Source organism: Pristiophorus japonicus, chromosome 10 (genome assembly GCF_044704955.1).
Source record: "Pristiophorus japonicus isolate sPriJap1 chromosome 10, sPriJap1.hap1, whole genome shotgun sequence".
Lineage (NCBI taxonomy): Eukaryota > Metazoa > Chordata > Chondrichthyes > Pristiophoridae > Pristiophorus > Pristiophorus japonicus.
The window spans coordinates 109,696,637-109,717,174 of record NC_091986.1 but is presented as its reverse complement, the minus strand read 5'-3'; the positions used below and the strand labels follow the sequence as shown (position 1 = coordinate 109,717,174).

The following is a 20,538-nucleotide window of genomic DNA, read 5'->3' as shown; positions in this document are numbered from 1 at the left end:
AACCCCGTGAATAAGTGAACCAGTGTTTCCAGAAATGAGAGTGGTTGCTGGCTGATATTTGGAATGGTGTCCCCTGTTGATACACTGCTGTTGGGAGTGGTCACCACCCCTGGGGTCATCTGCCATTTACTTTTGCCATATTCCTGAGCCACTGGAGCCCCCTCCACTTTGCTGGATTTTCATTTCTTCCCTTCTCTTTGCTCTTCTGCTACAACCATTTACACATCATCTGGGTCTCAGAGACATGTTTTATTTCTCTAATTTCACTCATTATTGCCTCCTTTTGTGTAACACCATTTTCATTTCAATCTGCTGTCTTCCATCAAATCACAGGCAATTTATTTTCTTCCCAGCCTCTTCTCTGGCTCTGCTCCTCCTTACAAGCTGTTCATCTGTAGCATCTTCCAGTTCTGATGAATGGTCTTCGTCCTGAAACTTCATCTGCCACGCTCCATAGATCTGCGTGATCTGCTGAATGTTTTAAGCATTTTCTGCATTTATTTGAAAAGTTAGCGCTTTTTTCACTAGACTGTACAAGTGCGAATTGATAAATAGTAATCCTGGAAAAGGCCTTCCTTTTAATATGTAGCTGAGTCTCGCTACAGTCAGTTTATAATATTAACCAACAACCTCAGATATTTCTTGTGTGTTCCAGAAAACTGACACATACAGTAGTTACCCAGTGTACCACAGTGCTTACGAAACATTTGAGCTGGTGGAACGGTTCTATGATCCATCCTTTAAGAAACTGCTTGCGGTGGCTCAGGTACGAGGAGGATTAGTTTATGAGATAGCCGACTCTACCATCATACCTTTTGACTGCAGAGATTATGCTGAAGCTCTGGAAAACTATGCAAATGTCATTTATGAACAGGCCAAGGAGCATCAATTTCAGCTCAACAAATATCAGGTCTCCTTTGGTAAGTAAGTCTATTATGATTGATGAGCTAATTATTTCATTTGATTAATTTCATACATACGAATGGACAATTTTCTGTCCTACATACATATACATTTTCCTATCTATTTCACTCTTTCTGCCTCAACCATTTTCAGATTAAGTATAGCATACATTTGATGTTGGGTATGGTGTGTCTGAAAGATAACTGGGAGTTGTGTGACCTAATAGGCTAGTCAGACTCATTGATGATCCAACCAGCTTGAAGGAAAGGAGACCTTCAACCCAGTGATATGGATTAGATTTAACTCGGGTTCTGGAGGTGGAAGGACAGTGTAATAACTTACTATGGCCTAGAAATTGTGGTCGGAGGCTTCCCACGGGTGGATGCATCAGACCTGAGAAATTTCTACGAATCTACCTGGTGGTCCCGATGGTTTGGAGACTTCTGATCCTGGCACTCTATGCGAAGGCCTTTGTAGACGCACACGTATCCCAGGATCGTATGGGTTTTGTACGCATCACTGAGATCACATGGCCGGCCCAATCTATCAAAATAGGGGGATTCCCATTCATACTTGTGTGAGTTCCATATATATGGAATCACCATAAATATGAATGGGAATTCCCCCCAAAACACAGAAACACTGAAAATAACTTTTTTTTTAAAATCACATATTTCAAACGACTAAAAATGCAATTTAATTAATTATTTAAAATAAAAATTTAATTAAAATTATTTTTTTTAACATATTTTAACGGGTCTAAAAATAAACTTACCTTATTTAACAGGATTTAAATTATTTTTAAAAATCTATTTTTCTGTACTGTGTAAAAGTCTTGCGCTGATAAAAGTAGGCCTTACACATGTTTTTCTTCAGTCATAAAAATTTGAAAGACATTCGCTAGGCAAGAGTTGGGCTTCTCCGTCCATGAAGGCCTTCTGGTTTCAGATGCGTGCGATCTGTCGACAGAATTTTTGACTGATCGCAAGTGCCAGATTTAGGCGCATGCGCTTCACATGCCTGAACCGGGAACTTGAAGGGGAACCCCATGGGCGCGTGCACACCTCGTACGTGCCAGTGGGGAATGTGATTTCGGACTTAACCACCATTACAAATTTAACTGTGGCTGGTCGAGTTTCGCAGGCCTCGGGGAACCCTCCAGCTACAGTAAGTTGAGGAGTGCTGGATCCAGGAGGTAAGTGCCTTTACTCTCCTCCTAGATCCAGCTTCCCTCCCTTACCCATCCTCCATGATTGGAGACCACCCCCGCGATGCCTCTGATATTCTTCCCCCTTCCCTGAGGCCTCCAATCGCCTTCCCAGACTCATCCCGCTACTACCCCAGATCCCCCCGCCAGGTCTTCCGGCCCTGAACCTCTCCTGCCCCCACCTGAACCTCCGACCCCTGTGCTTTCCTTCCCCCCCCCTCCCCCCGATTCTCTACTCCAGATCCTGCCTTTCCCCCCACCAGGATCCTTCTCTGGCACCATCCGATCCCTCCCTCTCTCCTCTCTGCGACCTAGTGCCGCAGGCCTTTCCGCCCGCAGCCAGCCAGTCTCTTCATCAGGCTGGCTGTGGGCAGGAAACAGACCTATGAAATGCTAGTCAGGTGCTGCCATTAAATTTGTCTGGGCCTGCGGGAAACCTATTCTCCTGGATCTCCCGACCACTTCCGAGGCCCCCGCACTTAACCCGCCTCCTGATTAAAATTCCGGCCAGTGTGTCTCAGTAAGGATTCTTCAATCTGATTGGTTAAGGAGATAGACAATTGCTCGCCCTGTTCACACAGGACCCAGATCTCCTGTAGTGGGCACTGTGCAAAAGGCCATAGAAATTCTGTGCAAGTGTTATGAAGCCAATTATTCGCCGCTGACCACTAGGTCATGTGCATTAACTCTGTTGCTCTCTCCACAGATGCTGCCTGACCTGCTGAGTAGTTCTATTTTTTATTTCAGATTTCCAGCATCTGCAGTATTTTGCTTTTACTTAATATAACTGTAATGCTCACTGGTAAAGTAGAGCAGGACATTTTTTTTTCCTTACTGAGCAGTCATTGAAATTATCCAATTGATGTAAAATTTTAATAATCACTGGGACAAAATGGGTACTGGGATGTACAGTCTACTCTTGAGAATTCAAAGTAATTTAAATATCCGTGCAGTCAAATTCAGTATGAGAGAGGGTCAGAGCTGCTGTATGATGTCTTGAGGAGACATCATGACCCATCATGAATTGGGACTTGTCGGGTGCTTGTGAAGGATTGAAACACAGTACTAGGTTTTTTTTTTAATGGTGTTTTTTGTGTGATTGTTATATACAGAATAAATCCACAGGACTATATCGCAAGCTCAAACTGTTGTGATCTTGGTCTCTTTATTCAGACTCCAGAGTGGGGAAGCAGCATGGTGAATCACCTTTTATACCTGCTTGCCCCAGGGTGTACAGGTGACCCTTAGGCCTCCCACAGGTGTGTCCCCTAGTGGCAAGTCTTACATTTTGGTAAGGTTTACATACATACATAACATCACTCCCCCGCCCCAAAGTCTTATGTGCAAGTTATGTGCAAGTTGAGGCAATCTGGCGCCCCGCGTCCCCAGGTTGATCACCTGGGTTGAAGTCCTGACATGGTGGGTTCATCCTCGTGGTCGACGGCGAAGTTGATCGTGTTGGTGGATTATTGGGGGCCAGGTCCTTTCACATTGGTTCCTGGTTATCTGTAGATCGCAGTTTGGTCTTGTCCAAATGCTTTACTCGTTAGCCCAGTACATGGTTTCACAATCAAAACGCTCCATTTTCATCACGTACAGTCCATTCCCCCCCTTGACTAATACGGTACTAGCGGCCCAACTGGGGCCCTGAACATGGTCTACATCACTTATTCTGATGTCGCGTGGATGGGCCGTGCAATTATGGTACATTCTCTGCTGATGGCATATGGAAGGCTCGGTTCTGAGTGATTCTGTCTGGTGACTGCGTAGCACCCAGGATAGCCGGGTCTGTAGGGATTCTACCGTGACATGTGTGGTGCTAGGTTTAGTGATTTGGGCTGCCTGCTCCGGGCTATCGTCGCTGACCCTGAGGTCTGGCAAGCCCAGGATGGCCGCAATGGCCTTGAGATTTCTGGTAGTGGCGGGAGGCCTAGTGGTCCCCGTGGACCTTGGGCCGTAGTATGGGGGCCTCGGATCACCGACTGTGTGTAGCTGCCCTGCATTACTTTGCAACGCTGGGATGGATCTTTCGTCTCTGTGATGGAGAGGTTGCCACATCCCGTCTAGCCGCTCACCTTTGGCAAGCGGTAACGTGGGATCCTGGCTGGTCCAGGTCCTAAGCTGGGGGGCCGTTACGATTGACACTTCGCTTTCTAGCACTTCCACGACCGCGAGTGGGTCTGCAGGCTGCGCCGTTTCCACCTCGGTGGTGGGCAACGGTAGCCAACTGAGAGCATTAGTGCCGCTCTCAGTGCCTGGCCCGTGGCGGATCATGTTACAGTGCACAGACAGTGTTGGAGATTCTTGAAACAACGCATCGATAATGGTGCCTCTGCTCTCCCAAGCTTGTGGGATGAGCAGCTTGTCTGACTCGAGCACATATTGGGACACTCTTTGGTACGCCTCTTTAGTCCTGTGAACACAGGCTGCTGCTTTGTTTAACTTACTGGATACATGTTCAATCGTTTAGGGCTCGCCCGCTATTTTTGCTTGCTGCACAACACTCCCGACCCCGTGCGCTAACATCTCACTTGCTACGAAACTTTGTTAGATACATATACAACTGGTTGGGGTTCGCCCGCTACTTTGGCTTGCTGTACAACACACCCGACCCCGTGTGATCACACATCACTTGTTACAAGTACTTAGTCAGATACATATACGACCAGTTGGTGTTCGCCCGCTACTTTGGCTTGTTGTAAGGTACCCCCAACCCTATATAATGGTACATCATTGGCCGCAAAAGACCGCTCACAAGGGTTACATAGTGCACACAATTTATTGGAGCGTATTGGGTTCCTGGCCTTCGGCCGCCCATTTTAACTTTGCCCCGAACCCAGTCGTCTTCCTTGCTGGGCAACCCATTCCTCCGTTCCGTTGCGGCGACATCCCATGGTCTGGACGCTCTCTCGTCCCGTGGTCTGGACGCACTCTCGTCCCGTGGTCTGGACGCACTCTCGTCCATGATGCCGACTGCCGTGATCTTCCTCCCCAGGTATTTTGCCTCTGGCGTCGGGAAGAGGCATTTGGATCATTTCGGCTGGAGTCCCACTCCGCATGGTCGACCTGGAGCCTCTTCCATCATCGCGAAGAGGTCATCAGCTTCGAATGGTGGGTACCGCGCCTGTACTGCTGCTCGGTTGAACTTCACCTCCTCGTGGTTGTGATGAACGGCCTGTGCCTCAGGGATCTGCAAATGGATCTGCATTTCAATGCCTGGTTCAGCTGATGGTGGGGGTTTGCTCAGCCTTTGAGAAGGGGAGACCTAGTTCGCCGGAGAAGGCACGCAGAGGTCTCCCCAGTTTCATAGAATCTTTCCCATCCACCTCCTGCCTAGCAGCATTGACCCATCACCTGAAACAATCCACAGTGGTAAATCGTGCACTGCTCCCTCATGGAATACTCTTATGTCTGCACTACCAATAACTGGTATCAGTTCCATGGTGTAGGTGCGCAGCTTTGCCTGAATCGGGATCAGCTTGGGTCGCTGTGCTTCGTCGCTCCACAGCCTCTTGAATGCCTTCTGGCTCATAACTGATTGACTCGCCCCCGTGTCTAGTTCCATGGAGACTGGAGTGCCGTTAAGTTCAACTTTTAAAATTATCGGAGGGCTTTTGGTGATGAAGGTGTGTATCCCATATACTTCTTCATCCTCGGGTTCAGTTGCCTCTCTTGCTCATTCATTGCGATCCTCGTTGGATTGGTCGTCCTCTCCTGACTCGGCCACGTGGTGAGTCAGAGATCGTTTGCACATTCGCTGGAGGTGCCCCATTGTTCCACAGCCCTTGCACACATAGGGCTTGAATCGACATTGATGAGCTCTATGGCTGCCCCTGCAGCGCCAACATGGTGCTAATGGATACGCATTCACGCCCCACGGTGGATTCTGAGTCACGCTAGGCCTAGGTCTGTCCTCTGCAATCGTGTGGGCCCTGCATTGTGCCGTTCTGCCTGCTGAAAACATTATTTTCTGCACGGTGCTTGCCGGTGAGCTTCGATTCTATGAATATATCTGTTTCGTGTTATTGCTCGTGGATATGAAGGCTTGGGCTATCGTGATGGCCTTGCTCAGATCTAGGGATTCGGCAGACAGCAGTTTGCGAAGAATGGCCTCGTGGCCAATTCCAAGCACGAAAAAGTCCCGCAAGGAGGGCAGGAAAAAGAGTTGGAGAGCGATAGTGGTAGGGGATGCTATTGTAAGGGGAATAGATAGGTGTTTCTGCGGCCGCAGTCGAGATCCAGGATGGTATGTTGCCTCCCTGGTGCAAGGGTCAAGGATGCCTCGGAGCGGCGGCAGGGCATTTTGAAGGGGGAGGGTGAACAGCCAGTTGTCGTGGTGCATATAGATACCAACGATATAGGTAAAAAAATGGGATGAGGTCCAACAAGCTGAATTTAGGGAGCTAGGAGTTAAATTAAAAACCAGGACCTCAAAAGGTAGTAATCTCAGGATTGTTACCAGTGCCACATGCTAGTCAGAGTACAAATTGCAGGATAGCTAAGATGAATACGTGGCTTGAGGAGTGGTGCAGGAGGGAGGGATTCAAATTCCTGGGACATAGGAACCGGTTCTGGGGGAGGTGGGACCAGTACAAACCGGACAGTCTGCACCTGGGCAGGACTGGAACCGATGTGCTAGGGGGAGTTTTTGCTTGTGCTGTTGGGGAGGGGTTAAACTAATATGGCAGGGGGATGGGAACCTATGCAGGGAGACAGAGGGAAGTAAAATGGGGGCAGAAGCAAAAGATAGAAAGAAGAAAAGTAAAAGTGGAGGGCAGAGAAACCCAAGGCAAAAATCAAAAAGGGCCACATTACAGCAAAAGTCTAAAGGGACAAAGTGTGTTAAAAAGACAAGCCTGAAGGCTCTGAATGCGAGGAGTATTCATAATGTGGACGAATTAACTGCACAGGCAGCTATTAATGAATATGATGTAATTGGGATTACGGAGACATGGCTGCAGGGTGAGCAAGGCTGGGAACTCAACATCCAGGGGGATTCAACATTCAGGAAGGATAGACAAAGAAAAAGGAAGTGGGGTAGCGTTGCTGGTTAAAGAGGAAATTAACGCAATAGTAAGGAAGGACATTAGCTTGGATGATGTGGAATCTGTATAGGTAGAGCTGCGGAATACCAAAGGGCAGAAAACGCTAGTGGGAGTTGTGTACAGACCACCAAACAGTAGTAGTGAGGTTGGGGACAGCATCAAAGAAGAAATTAGGGATGCATGCAATAAAGGTACAGCAGTTATCATGGGCGACTTTAATCTACATATAGATTGGGCTAACCAAACTGGTAGCAATACGGTCGAGGAGGATTTCCTGGAGTGTATTAGGGATGGTTTTCTAGACCAATATGTCGAGGAACCAACTGGAGGGCTGGCCATCCGAGACTGGGTGATGTGTAATGAGAAAGGACTAATTAGCAATCTTGTTGTGCGAGGCCCCATGGGGAAGAGTGACCATAATATGGTAGAATTCTTTATTAAGATGGAGAGTGACACAGTTAATTCAGAGACTAGGGTCCTGAACTTAAGGAAAGGTAACTTCGATAGTATGAGACGTGAATTGGCTAGGATAGACTGGCGAATGATACTTAAAGGGTTGACGGTGGATAGGCAATGGCAAACATTTAAAGATCACATGGATGAACTTCAACAATTGTGCATCCCTGTCTGGAGTAAAAATAAAACTGGGAAGGTGGCTCAACCGTGGCTAACAAGGGAAATTAGGGATCGTGTTAAATCCAAGGAAAAGGCATATAAATTGACCAGAAAAAGCAGCAAACCTGAGGACTGGGAGAAATTTAGAATTCAGCAGAGGAGGACAAAGGGTTGAATTAGGAGGGGGAAAATAGAGTATGAGAGGAAACCTGCTGGGAACATAAAAACTGACTGCAAAAGCTTCTATAGATATGTGAAGAGAAAAAGATTAGTGAAGACAAACATAGGTCCCTTGCAGCCAGAATCAGGTGAATTTATAATGGGAAACAAAGAAATGGCAGATCAATTGAACAAATACTTTGGTTCTGTCTTCACGAAGGAAGACACAAATAACCTTACGAAAATACTAGGGGACCGAAGGTCTAGCGAGAAGGAGGATCTGAAGGAAATCCTTATTAGTCAGGAAATTGTATGAGGGAAATTAATGGGATGGAAGGCCAATAAATCCCCAGGGCCTGATAGTTTGCATTCCAGAATACTTAAGGAAGTGGCCCTAGAAATAGTGGATGCATTGTTTATCATTTTCCAACAGTCGATCGACTCTGGATCAGTTCCTATGGACTGGAGGGTAGTTCATGTAACACCACTTTTTAAAAAAGAAGGGAGAGAAAATAGGGGATTATAGACCAGTTAGTCTGACATCAGTAGTGGGGAAAATGTTGGAATCAATTATTAAAGATGAAATCGCAGTGCATTTGGAAAGCAGTGACAGGATTGGTCCAAGTCAGCATGAATTTATCAAAGGGAAATCATGCTTGACAAATCTTCTCGAATTTTTTGAGGTTGTAACTAGTAGAGTGGACAAGGGAGACCCAGTGGATGTGGTGTATTTGGACTTTCAAAAGGCTTTTGACAAGGTCCCACACAAGAGATTGGTGTGCAAAATTAAAGCACATGGTATTGGGGGTAATTTATTGACATGGATAGAGAACTGGTTGGCAGACAGGAAGCAAAGAGTCGGGATAAACGGGTCCTTTTCAGAATGGCAGGCAGTGACTAGTGGGGTGCCGCAGGGCTCAGTGCTGGGACCCCAGCTATTTACAATATACATCAATGACTTAGATGAAGGAATTGAGTGTAATATCTCCAAGTTTGCAGATGACACTAAACTGGGTGGCAGTGTGAGCTGTGAGGAGGACGCTAAGAGGCTGTAGGGTGACTTGGACAGGTTAGGTGAGTGGGCAAATGCATGGCAGATGCAGTATAATGTGGATAAATTTGAGGTTATCCACTTTGGGGGCAAAAACATGAAGGTAGAATATTATCTGAATGGCGGCAGATTAGGAAAAGTGGAGGTGCAACGAGACCTGGGTGTTATGGTACATCAGTCATTGAAGGTTGGCATGCAGGTGCAGCAGGCGGTGAAGGTGGCAAATGGCATGTTGGCCTTCATAGCTAGGGGATTTGAGTATTAAGAGCAGGGAGGTCTTACTGCAGTTGTACAGGGCCTTGGTGAGGCCTCACCTGGAATATTGTGTTCAGTTTTGGTCTCCTAATCTGAGGAAGGACATTCTTGATATTGAGGGAGTGCAGCGAAGGTTCACCAGACTGATTCCTGGATGGCAGGACTGACATATGAGGAGAGACTGGATCGACTGGGCCTGCATTCACTGGAGTTTAGATGAATGAAAGGGGATCTCATAGAAACATATACAATTCTGACGGGACTGGACAGGTTAGATGCAGGAAGAATGTTCCCGATGTTGGGGAAGTCCAGAACCAGGGGTCAAGGTCTAAGGATAAGGGGTAAGCCATTTAGAACCGAGATTAGGAGAAACCTCTTCACTCAGAGAGTTGTTAACCTGTGGAATTCTCTACCGCAGAGTGTTGTTGATGCCAGTTCATTGGATATATTCAAGAGGGAGTTAGATATGGCCCTTACGGCTAAAGGGATCAAGGGGTATATCGAGAAAGCAGGAAAGGGGTACTGAGGTGAATGAGCAGCCATGATCTTATTGAATGTCGTTGCAGGCTTGAAGGGCTGAATGGCCTACTCCTGCACCTATTTTCTATGTTTCTATGTTTCTAACATTTCCCCCAAGGATCCTGCAAATTTGCATTGCCCCGCAAGGCGTCAAAACTTGCCGCGTTCTGGCCCTCGGAGCGATGGTGCATGTAAAAGCGGTACCTGGCCATCAGGATGCTCTCCTTTGGCTTGAGGTGTTCCCTAGTCAGCGTACACAGCTCTGCGTAAGATTTGTCCGTTAATTTGACTGGTGCCAGCAAATTGTTAAGGAGGCCATATACCGATGACCCACATACGGTGAGGAGAATTGACCTGCGCTTGATCTCTGTTTCAGCCGTGTGCAATTCGTTGGCCACAAAGTACTGGTCGAGGCGCTCAACGAAGGCTTCCCAATCATCACCCTCAACAAATCTCTCAAGATTACCAACGGCAGCCATTACCGCGTGAAAGTTCATGATCCGTTACTTGTTGCCAATTTGTTATATACAGAATAAATCCACAGGACTATATCGCAAGCTCAAACTGTTGTGACCTTGGCCTCTTTGTTCAGATTCTAGAGTGGGGAAGCAACATGGTGAATCACCTTTTATACCTGCTTGCCCCAGGGTGCATATTTGACTCTTAGGTCTCCCACAGGTATGCCCCCTAGTGGCAAGTCTTACATTTTGGTAAGGTTTACATACATACATAACAGTGATGATGCAGTTGAATTTCATTGAAAGGTATAAGTTTACCTAAAATCTGCAATTTGTTTCAGACTCTCTGTTTTCAGCTGTACATAACTTTACACGTGTTGCTACCGATTTTCATGAACGACTGGAAAAGATTGACATCACAAAGTGAGTTATAAAACCTACTGGACTATTATCAGTTTCACGCGATTTTACTTCTATAAAGTACACACATGAAGGCAGGGTCTAACATTAACTCTCTTACGCACATGTCCTTTGAGCTTCTCATCTCTACTGATGCTGAGCCCTGTCCTTGGAATGAAAATATGTTGCATGCAGCATGGATAAAGTAGGATAAAGAGGTATTTGTGCTTTTAAGAGATGTTTCAGCAGGAACCTATGTACCTCCTTTCCTGCATCTCTAGAGTTTTTCAATCACAGAGACATGCTCAGTAATGGGAGTGCCTGGGTTTCATTTACTCCATTGCAAAAATGCAAGAGAAGAAATCTAATTGGTTGGACGAAACACTTGCTGTTTGTTGGAAGGAATAATCTCCTGGTGCAACATTTTTATTGTAATTTAGGTGTTGAGGCAAATGAAACAATCTCATGTATAGAAACTTCTAAATTAGTAATTCCACTCACTTTGTAAATGTATTTTACAGTCCACTAGCTGTACGAATAATAAATGACCAGTTAATGCTGCTGGAAAGATCCTTCATTCATCCTCTGGGATTACCTGGGAGACCCTTCTACAGGTAAGAGCTGATGTGGTCATAATCCAGAAATACTACCCATCATCATCAATTTATCAGATGCTGATCTGTTCCACAAATTAACTTCTAAATGCAGTTACTTGCTGAGCTGCTTTTAGTGCATAGCTTATTTAGTCTACCATTATATTCCCTGTACCTCTTTTCAACTTGGTAATATGACTACATTACTTGTGCTATTTGCTTTATCCATTATTGATCCGCTTCACGGATCTTTCAGATAAAATGACAAACTGCTGTTAATAGGCTCAACTGAATGTCATGGACGAGCAATGTGCTAAACACTTAGCTAGAAGGAAAATAACTTCTGCTGGTTGCAGCAAAATTGAAATGTGCCCTTTTATGCCGTTGCAGTTTCACTACAAATAACAAGTGACATTCTTCCACATAATCAGTTTTACCGTGATAATGGGAGAATTACTGGATTGTGAGACAAGAGCTAGGATAGTGCAATAGTCATCTAGTCTTGGGCATAACTGCAGCTATGTTTTATGTCATTAATTATAAAATGTCCTAGCATTAAATTGTGCATATTTATGGAATGTAAACTGTAGACCTCCCAAGATGAGAGATAGAGACATCTATTTATGTCTCCAAGATAGATGGCTCTGTGGCACTAGCTCTCCAGCATCACCTACCTGACTCTGTGTTTTGGTCCTGACCCAATCCATTCCCACTGCCCATGTGGCCCTGCAGCCCCAGAAGAAACTCTTCTTCGACCCAAAGACCAGTCTGTGGCCATGCCAGATTCCTGTCTCCAGCCTCAATCTGTCACCAGTCTGCAGCACCAAAGGATCCATCTCGTGACGCAAAAGCCAGCCAAAAGCTCTGGCACCACCTCAGTTCCCTATCTGAAAGCGCAGAAACAAAAGGAGGAGGAAATAAAGAATCACAAGACAGAGTGGACAAAGAACGACAAAAACATAAGAAAATCAGAAGAGAGAAACAAAGGAGACAGAACATAGACAGAAAACAACAAAGAGAGCGGGTATACAAGTGAAAGGGACACTGACATACTAATATGTCCCACTCTTTGATACAAAGCCAACACATACAAGCAGGAGCCAGACAGAGCATATCTTCCAAATCACTGTACGCAAAACCAGAGACGGTCCAATAATGTATAAAGAATTTCCGGTGATTTCATTACCCATATGCCTGCAATTTTTAACAGGCTTCTAATTTGCATTTGTTTTTTTCCTTAAATCTGTGGCCATTCATGGCATTTGGCTATTGTGAGCTGTGCCTGCTCAAGCTAGAAAATGAGTCTCCAATAGCTGGGCATTTTTTTTTTTAATTTCTTGTGTTTTTTGTATATTTACTAAATCTCAAACAACCACCAAAGTTGCAGGCTGGCTGACTGACCTCTCTCTCTGGTTGCAGCCTGCCTCCAGGTATATAAATAAAATATACAAGCTAATCGCTCCTGGAGGCTCCGGCAGCTCAGGTGGCCCATGATATTTCTCTTCCTGCGTGGTCTGACTCCCTACCATCTTGAAGCAGTGCAGTTGTGGCAGGAAAAGGGAAAGAATAAAAGGGTGTGGGAAACAGGGGCGAGAAAAAGGTTAAGCAGCACAAGGAAGGAAAGTCGCAGCAGGAGAGAGAATACAAAGACATTAAAATGACATTAAAAAAAGATTCCTGGCTCTGGAAGGGGAGGGGGCAGATCACTGCAATAGAAGACTGAGAAACTACAGGAGGATGAAGTAGGAAAACTGCAGAAAAGAGAGGAAAGGTGGGGTGGAAGAGAAAACTAGAAAAGTGGTAGAAAGTGCATAAAGCTGATGCTGCTGCAGTTGATGTCATGACTTGGTCAGAAGCCTAACCAGGGAGCACCAGACTCCAATGTTGATTCCAACCAGTCAATTTCTCCCCTGAAATGTAATGGGGCTAATTTTCCAATTCCTACACCTGGATGCATTCGACAACTTCGGCATAGAGGAAAAACAGGTAGGGAAGAGTGCATGCCTGCAATTAATGGATGGAAAATTGGGTGGGCTCCTCTATCGATGTGTGACCATCCACACCCAATTTTCCCCTATACGCTGTGCCCAGGTGATCCAATATTCCCAGGCTCAGGAACAGAAAAATCTATCTTGCAAGAAAGAAAGCCAGTGCTTGTCTATATCAAAATGCACCTGAGAAGAACCACAAAAAATCCACCAGCAAACATCCCTCTTTAAAAAAGAAATCTCAGATGAAATGACATTGTTCCCCTCCCGCTCTGCATCACTGACCATGAGGAGGCCAACCCCAATATTTAAAATACTTTTTCTAGCTACCCCTCCATCCCCATGCAGCATCCATCCCTCCCCAAACAGCAGAACAGCTGCAGGAAATCAGGCAAGTGCTAAACAACAACAAAAACTTGCAATAATATATCACCTTTTAACATGGTAATCCATCTCAAGGTCAATACAAGCAGTCTGGGGCCCATTCTTTTGGAAACACTCAATACAAACTGTGCCCTCATGCCCAGAATAGCAACTGATCCACTGGCCATGAATGGCAATGACTCCAACTGACATGACCATTCCTATGCAAGAGAAGAAAAAAAGATCTCCCCGCACCCCCCCGACCCTGTTCCCAGACCAACCCATCAACCAAGATCAACCAAGCTGCCTTAACCCTCTCATCTGCATTACCATTACTTCCAGTATAAGCACATTAAGGCGAAGAAATCTGGAGGTATCTATGAGCTCCTTCTGAAAACACCATGCAATCAAAATTTCCGTCTCTCCCAGAAGATTACAGGGGGTGGGGGTGGGGGTAGGACAGGCTTGATGGACCAGTTGACAGATCTTTACCTGTTCTTTAATGTGTATTCATGAAATGTACTATGACTTAAAATAATTAATCTTGCATGACTCAAAAAAGATTAAAATATCCAGTAATGTGAATTAAGCAATTTAAATAAAACAGCAGAGGTATTTTTTTGCATAATTTTCATTAGCAACTTTGAATTAAGAGTAGATCTAAATGTAAACTTTCATAAAATGTGAATGTACACCTAAATGATCAATAGCTTTGCAAAAGAACTATGAATTTGCTGAGAATCTAATGAGAACAAAAAACTATGCTCATCGACCCACCTACTTTCTATAGCTCAATGTCTTACACTCACAGCAGCTTCTTCAGTTCCCTTGGAAATATAAGATTTTTAAAAAATCCAATCATTTCATCCTGACTTCTTCTTACCTGCAGCTGTTAATCTGCAAATTTTCCATGCCAACAATTGACCATGTTACACCAATTGGAAGAACGTAAGAATTAGGAGCAGGTGTAGGCCATACAGTCCTTCGAGCCTGCTGCGCCATCCACTAAGAGTATGGCTGATCATTGACCTCAACAACACCTTCCTGCCCGATCCCCATATCCTTTTATTCCCCTAGAGTCCAAAAATCTATCTATCTCAGCCTTGAATATACTTAACGACACAGCATCCATAGCCCTTTGGGGTAGAGAATTCCAAAGATTCACAATTCTCTGAGTGAAAAAATTCCTCTTCATCTGGCCGACCCCTTATCCTTATTGGGTATGGTAGCATAGTGGTATAGTAATCCAGAGGTCTGGACTAATGATCCGGAAACACGAGTTCAAATCCCACCATGGCAGCTGGGGAATTTAAACTTAATAAAATAAATCTGGAATAAAAAGCTCATATCAGTAATAGTGACCATGAAACTACCAGATTGTCATAAATACCCATCTGGTTCACTAATGTCCTTTAGGGAAGGAAATCTGCCATCCTTGCCAGGTCTGGCCTATATATGATTCTAGACCCAGAGCAATGTGGTTGACTATTAACTGCCCTCTGAAATGGCCTAGCAAGCTAATCAGTTGTATTCAAGAAGGCGGCTCACCATCTTTTTGAGGGCAGTAGGGATGGGCAATAAATGCTGACCTTGCCGATGACGTCCACATCCCGTGGATGAATTTTTAAAAAGACTATGCCCTCTAGTTCGAGAATCTTCAGCCAGGGAAAATAACCTCTCAGCATCTACCCTGTTTCGATGAGGTCACCTGTCATTCTTCTAAACGCCAGAGAGTATAGGCCCAATCTATTCAATCTCTCCTCATAGGACAGCCCTCTCATCCCAGGGATAAACTCACCCCTCATACCTATGTAATTGGCTTGATTTAAGTTTAAGACTCTAATTTCAGATCTAAGTATTTCACTCCCAATCTCAATGTTAAATTCTATCATATGATCACTCTTCCCCAGAGGATCCTTTACTATGAGATTACTAATTAACCATCTCATCACACAATACAAGATCTAAAATAGCTTATTCCCTGATTGGTTCCATGGTGCATTGTTCTAGGAATATTGTCTATGGGCGGAAATTCATGAAAAACCACTATCACTGGTATTTCGGAGGTATTTGAGGATCGAGTTTTTTCTTTAACCTCCGAAATACCACTATGACAGAAGGCTGCTAGTTTGGTCAAACGGTGACTGGCAGTAGAGGTAGCAATTTTTTCAGCCTTGCACAATGGGTCTTTTGGCGGCAAAAAAAAACGGACCTTCTGCGCATACGCAGTTTTTTTTCCAATTTTATTTTTCCCCGTGATTCTGGTCAGGTGGCAGGGTGCGCCTGCGAATGCACAGTACACCCAGCTCTCAGTCATCCATTTTTGAAAGAAAGGATAAGATGCAGCACGATGCTCTCAGCAGTCAGAGGGCCAGGAAGTTCAGTCTGGATGCCCAACAGGCACTTGTAGTTGCCATAGAAACTAGATGGCGGGGGGAGTTTAATAGGAGGGGTTGAGGTAAAGGCCCCCCCCCAGCCATTGCAAGGAGATTATGGACTGCTGTTGCTGAGGAGGTGTCCTCAGCAGATGATATACCCAGGAACTTCCAGCAGTGCAGGAAGAGGTGGAATGATCCTTGCGGGGTCGGGGAGTAAGTAATATTTTTATTCATGCACTCCTTGATTACTTATCTTATAAATCTGACATGTTGCTTTAGGTAGGCATTTAATGTTGCACCTTATTTGCCATGAAGGATCTTTACATATTATTTAGATGGCTATCTAAGAACTTAAAAGATGTGTCTTTGATGTCTTCTTCATGAACCACGTGCAGCTTCCAGGGCCATTAAAGTGAGGACTGTATTAAATGCACACAGTATGGTATAAGTGCTTTGATGGCTATCTATGTTTCCCACAAGAGCAGAAGGGCAATTCGGTTAACCGTATTGTCATTTTTGCAGAAAAAGCTGGCTCAAAATCAGAGTGAACAGCGACGGACAGGCGGTGGTCCACCCAACACGTCACCTCTGACTGACCTGAAGGAACGTGTGGCAGCCCTGATTGGTGCCCATGGAAGATCAACTATCCATGCGGGTGCTGATCCCATGGTTGAAATTAAGGGCAAGTCCTGCAAAATCCCCGGGCTGGGTTGGGGTCATGTCATGTAGTGTCTGTGGACTCGGGTTTGGGTAATGTCATAGAATGACTCTCGACGATATATAATGCAATAGCGGTGGTCCTTCAATGTAACCTGCCTCCTTCCTGCTATGTGACTGTACTCATGTCACCCTGCACTCTCCCCTGCTGCTAACCACTCGTCTGTTGTTTTCTATTTTGCAGATGAGGAGTCGCATACGTCTCATCGCCAGATGCAAGCCTCCACCTCAGCCCATCGTGTGGGGGTCCAAGAGGAAGAGGAAGACTCATTGGAGGAACAACATGCTCAAGCTATTGCGGCGGGGGGGGGGGGATGGTGGTGAAGGAGGGGTTGGAGGAGTCAGCACATCTTTTAGCTGCAGCTACAACTTCCTCGGAGGAAGCTTCATTTCTAAGCTTCATTGCCTCCGAGGCAGCGGGTCTAAGCTGTGTGCAGCAACGCACTGCCAGGGTAGAACCCCGTATACCATCTCTACGGAGGTTGAGTCGGCAAAGCCAGTCCGCTGAAAGACAGGCAGACTTAAACCTGGACTTGGTGGGACTGTCAAGGGAGAGCATCGAACTGGGTCGAGCGCTCCTCCAGGCCCTGGATGGCATTTCCGGCAACATCGCCGCACAATCTGCGAGACAATCTGCGGACATGTCGCAAATGGTTGCTGCGATCCGGGAGAATTGATCGTCTCGACTTTTGGCACTGCAGCCCCCAGTGTCATACCACCCAGACTGACAGCACCTGTGAGTGGGGAGGCAGAACAAGAGCCTTCCGACTCAAAAGCCAGGCCTTCCATACCCTGAGCTTCTCCAGGGGATCCACACATGGCATCTCCATTGTCTCTCCCCCAACAACAGCAGCGCTCTGCATGCCTTGCTGCACAACATCCTGGTCCCAACGCGGATAGGGGGAGGAAGCAAGTAGGGGGGTTAAGATGAGAGGAGGAAGAAGTGGCTGCAGTTAAAAAGATTGGTGCGGGTGGGGGTTTGGTTATTGTTGTTGATGTTTTGTTACGGTTATTTGATAAAAGCGTTAAAAATTATTTGAAGATTTTTTTAAATTTAACTATCAAAATTAAAGTTTTCAACAATGTTCAAATGTTTCAAAAATTTAACAATGTTTATAAATCGTTTTGTTCAACTTACCCATTCTTGTGCAGTGTCTCATTTTTAGAAAATGAAGGGTACTAATCAACATGGTGGGATAGAGTGAGCAGGCAAAGGTGAAACATAACTTTCGCTGTTCAAGCAAAGCGTTGATTTATGAGCTGCTGATCGAAGACTTTTGCAGTGGCGAAAGTTCCACGAGGCTTTCTGTGTCGTGGTGGTGGGGTTGGGGGCATGGGTTCATTGCCAAATTCCTCGTCCTCCTCCTCGCCTCGCTCCTCAGGTGGTCCTGCAGGTCCCAGTGGCAATTCCTGTCTCCTCATGATGGCTAAACTGTGTAGCATGCAGCACACCACAATTAACTCAGCGACCTGCTGAGGGTGGTATTGCAGGCTGCCTTCACAGTGGTCCAGGCATTGGAAGCGCTGCTTGAGCACTCCAATTGTCTTTTCGACGATACAGCATGTGGCTATATGGCTGTTATTATAGCGATGCTTGGCTTCTGTCTGAGGGTTCCAGAGTGGGGTCATGAGCGAGGTGGCGAGGCCGTAACCTTTGTCCCCCAGCATCCAGCTCTGGCCTTGTGGCTGACGCTCAAACAGGTCAGAGACACTGCTCTCACACAAGATGAAAGCTTCATGGATGCTCCCTGGAAACTGGGCATTGACTGTCATGATGCGCTGCATATGGTCGCACACTATCTGTACGTTCAGCGAGTGGAATCCCTTTCGGTTTCGGTAAGCCTCTGACTCCTATAAAAGTGCTCGCAGGGCGATGTGCGTAGTCAATGGCACCCCGAACCTTGGGGAAGCCAGCAATTCATGCAAAACCCACAGCCCTCTCATTCTGTGTCTCCCTGGTCATTGGGAAGTTTATAAAGTCCATCCTGTGTGTGCGTACAGTGCAGTAGTCACCTGGTGAATGCAGCATGCTGCAAGATGCAGCATATGTTCACTGCTGATGCCTAAAAGGAGCCGAAGGCATAGAAAATAGAAACATAGAAAATAGGTGCAGGTGTAGGCCATTCGAGCCTGCATAGAAGGCAAGTGCTTGCTGTCACCTTCACCTCAACAGGCAGTGCAGTCCTATTGGTGCTGGTGGGCTGTCGGTCTGCCTTTATGAGCTGGCATATCTCTGTGACCACCTCTTTTCAAAAGTGCAGCCTTCTAACACACTGTTCTTCAGACAGGTGCAGGTATGAGCGCTGTTCCCTGAAAGCTCATTGGGCATGAGACCTGCTCCCCATAAGTCTGCGAGCTTTTTGATTACGCTCATATTGTTCTTGAATAAACCTTCTAACAGCTCTCTTCTGCATAGAAAAAGTAACCAGCATTATTGGCAGATATATTATAGTCCCCATTCTTTTAAATGTCCTTAAACGTACTTCAATGTGCTCAAATAGCCTTTGAAACAAACTGTGAACATACATAAAGCTCACTGTGTAAAACGCAGCCTTCTCTCAAAATCCTTTTATGCACTGCTCCGTTTTTCAAAATGGCATTGTTACCGCTGCTTGTGCCGTGGGTCCGAGGAGGTAAGACTACAGTTTTCACACTTTCTTTTGGCCGGCAGTAAAAATGGCGGTATCAATGAAATTATCACTGGCGGTAATTTGTGGCGTTGCACACCAATTGACGTCATAAAAATGGTGGAAAAAAGGGCTGGTGGTATTTTTTTTACTGCCAGTGGATTACCACTGATGAATTTTCCTCTGGCGGTAAATTATTATATCCGCCGAAAACGGTGGTAAATTATTTTAGCCGCTGAAAAACGGCGGTAAATGGGCGGAAAGTTGATGCATTTCCAGTCTTACATATTTTATATATTTTTTTTTAAAAAGGCCAATTTATGTGAAGTCTATTACACAGATCAACGTCTGTCCTGGCAGATAATTCCAGTAAGCACACAGCATTAACCCAGCATCACTGATGTATGCTGAATGCTAATATTTAATGTAACTCAAATGTGGCATTTGACATTTTATCTCCTTTTTCTCCCACAGACACATCATTTATGCTCCCAGCACTCATAATAAGTATGCAGGAGAATCTTTTCCAGGAATCTATGATGCATTGTTTGACATAGCAAATGCTCCAGATCAGCGCAAAGCCTGGCAAGAAGTGAAAGAGCAGATTGCTGTTGCATCCTTTACAGTGCATGCTTCTGCTGGGACATTAGAGGAGGTGTAATTTTATTTGATTTTACAATTTTGAGATGTGATGGAAAGGAAGTTAAGAGGAGTTAATGATGTGACATTAAGATCATCTCAATGAATAACCATTTGGAAAATATTAATTAATCTGTCCAAGCTCAATTTCAAACAAAATCTGCACATTATTTATAAAAACATAGAAACATAGAAAATAGGTGCAGGAGCAGGCCATTCAGCCCTTCTAGCCTGCACCGCCATTCAATGAGTTCATGGCTGAACATGAAACTTCAGTACCCGCTTCCTGCTTTCTCGCCATACCCCTTGATCCCCCGAGTAGCAAGGACTTCATCTAACTCCCTTTTGAATATATTTAGTGAATTGGCCTCAACTACTTTCTGTGGTAGAGAATTCCACAGGTTCACCATTCTCTGGGTGAAGAAGTTTCTCCTCATCTCGGTCCTAAATGGCTTACCCCTTATCCTTAGACTGTGACCCCTGATTCTGGACTTCCACAACATTGGGAACATTCTTCCTGCATCTAACCTGTCTAAACCCGTCAGAATTTTAAATGTTTCTATGAGGTCCCCACTCATTCTTCTGAACTCCAGTGAATACAAGCCCAGTTGATCCAGTCTTT

General features: G+C 45.4%; 1 protein-coding gene across 1 annotated transcript in view; it reads left to right on the top strand.

Moving 5' to 3' along the window:
• The window catches only part of naalad2 (N-acetylated alpha-linked acidic dipeptidase 2), a 316,092-nt gene extending 296,154 nt beyond the window's left edge, over nucleotides 1-19,938 (top strand). Inside the window, exons 16-19 of the mRNA XM_070891469.1 lie at nucleotides 656-920; nucleotides 10,554-10,635; nucleotides 11,133-11,225; nucleotides 19,752-19,938. Coding sequence (XP_070747570.1) covers nucleotides 656-920; nucleotides 10,554-10,635; nucleotides 11,133-11,225; nucleotides 19,752-19,938 — 627 coding nt within the window. The remainder of the gene's footprint in view (nucleotides 1-655; nucleotides 921-10,553; nucleotides 10,636-11,132; nucleotides 11,226-19,751) is intronic.
• The last annotated feature ends 600 nt before the right edge of the window (nucleotides 19,939-20,538 follow it).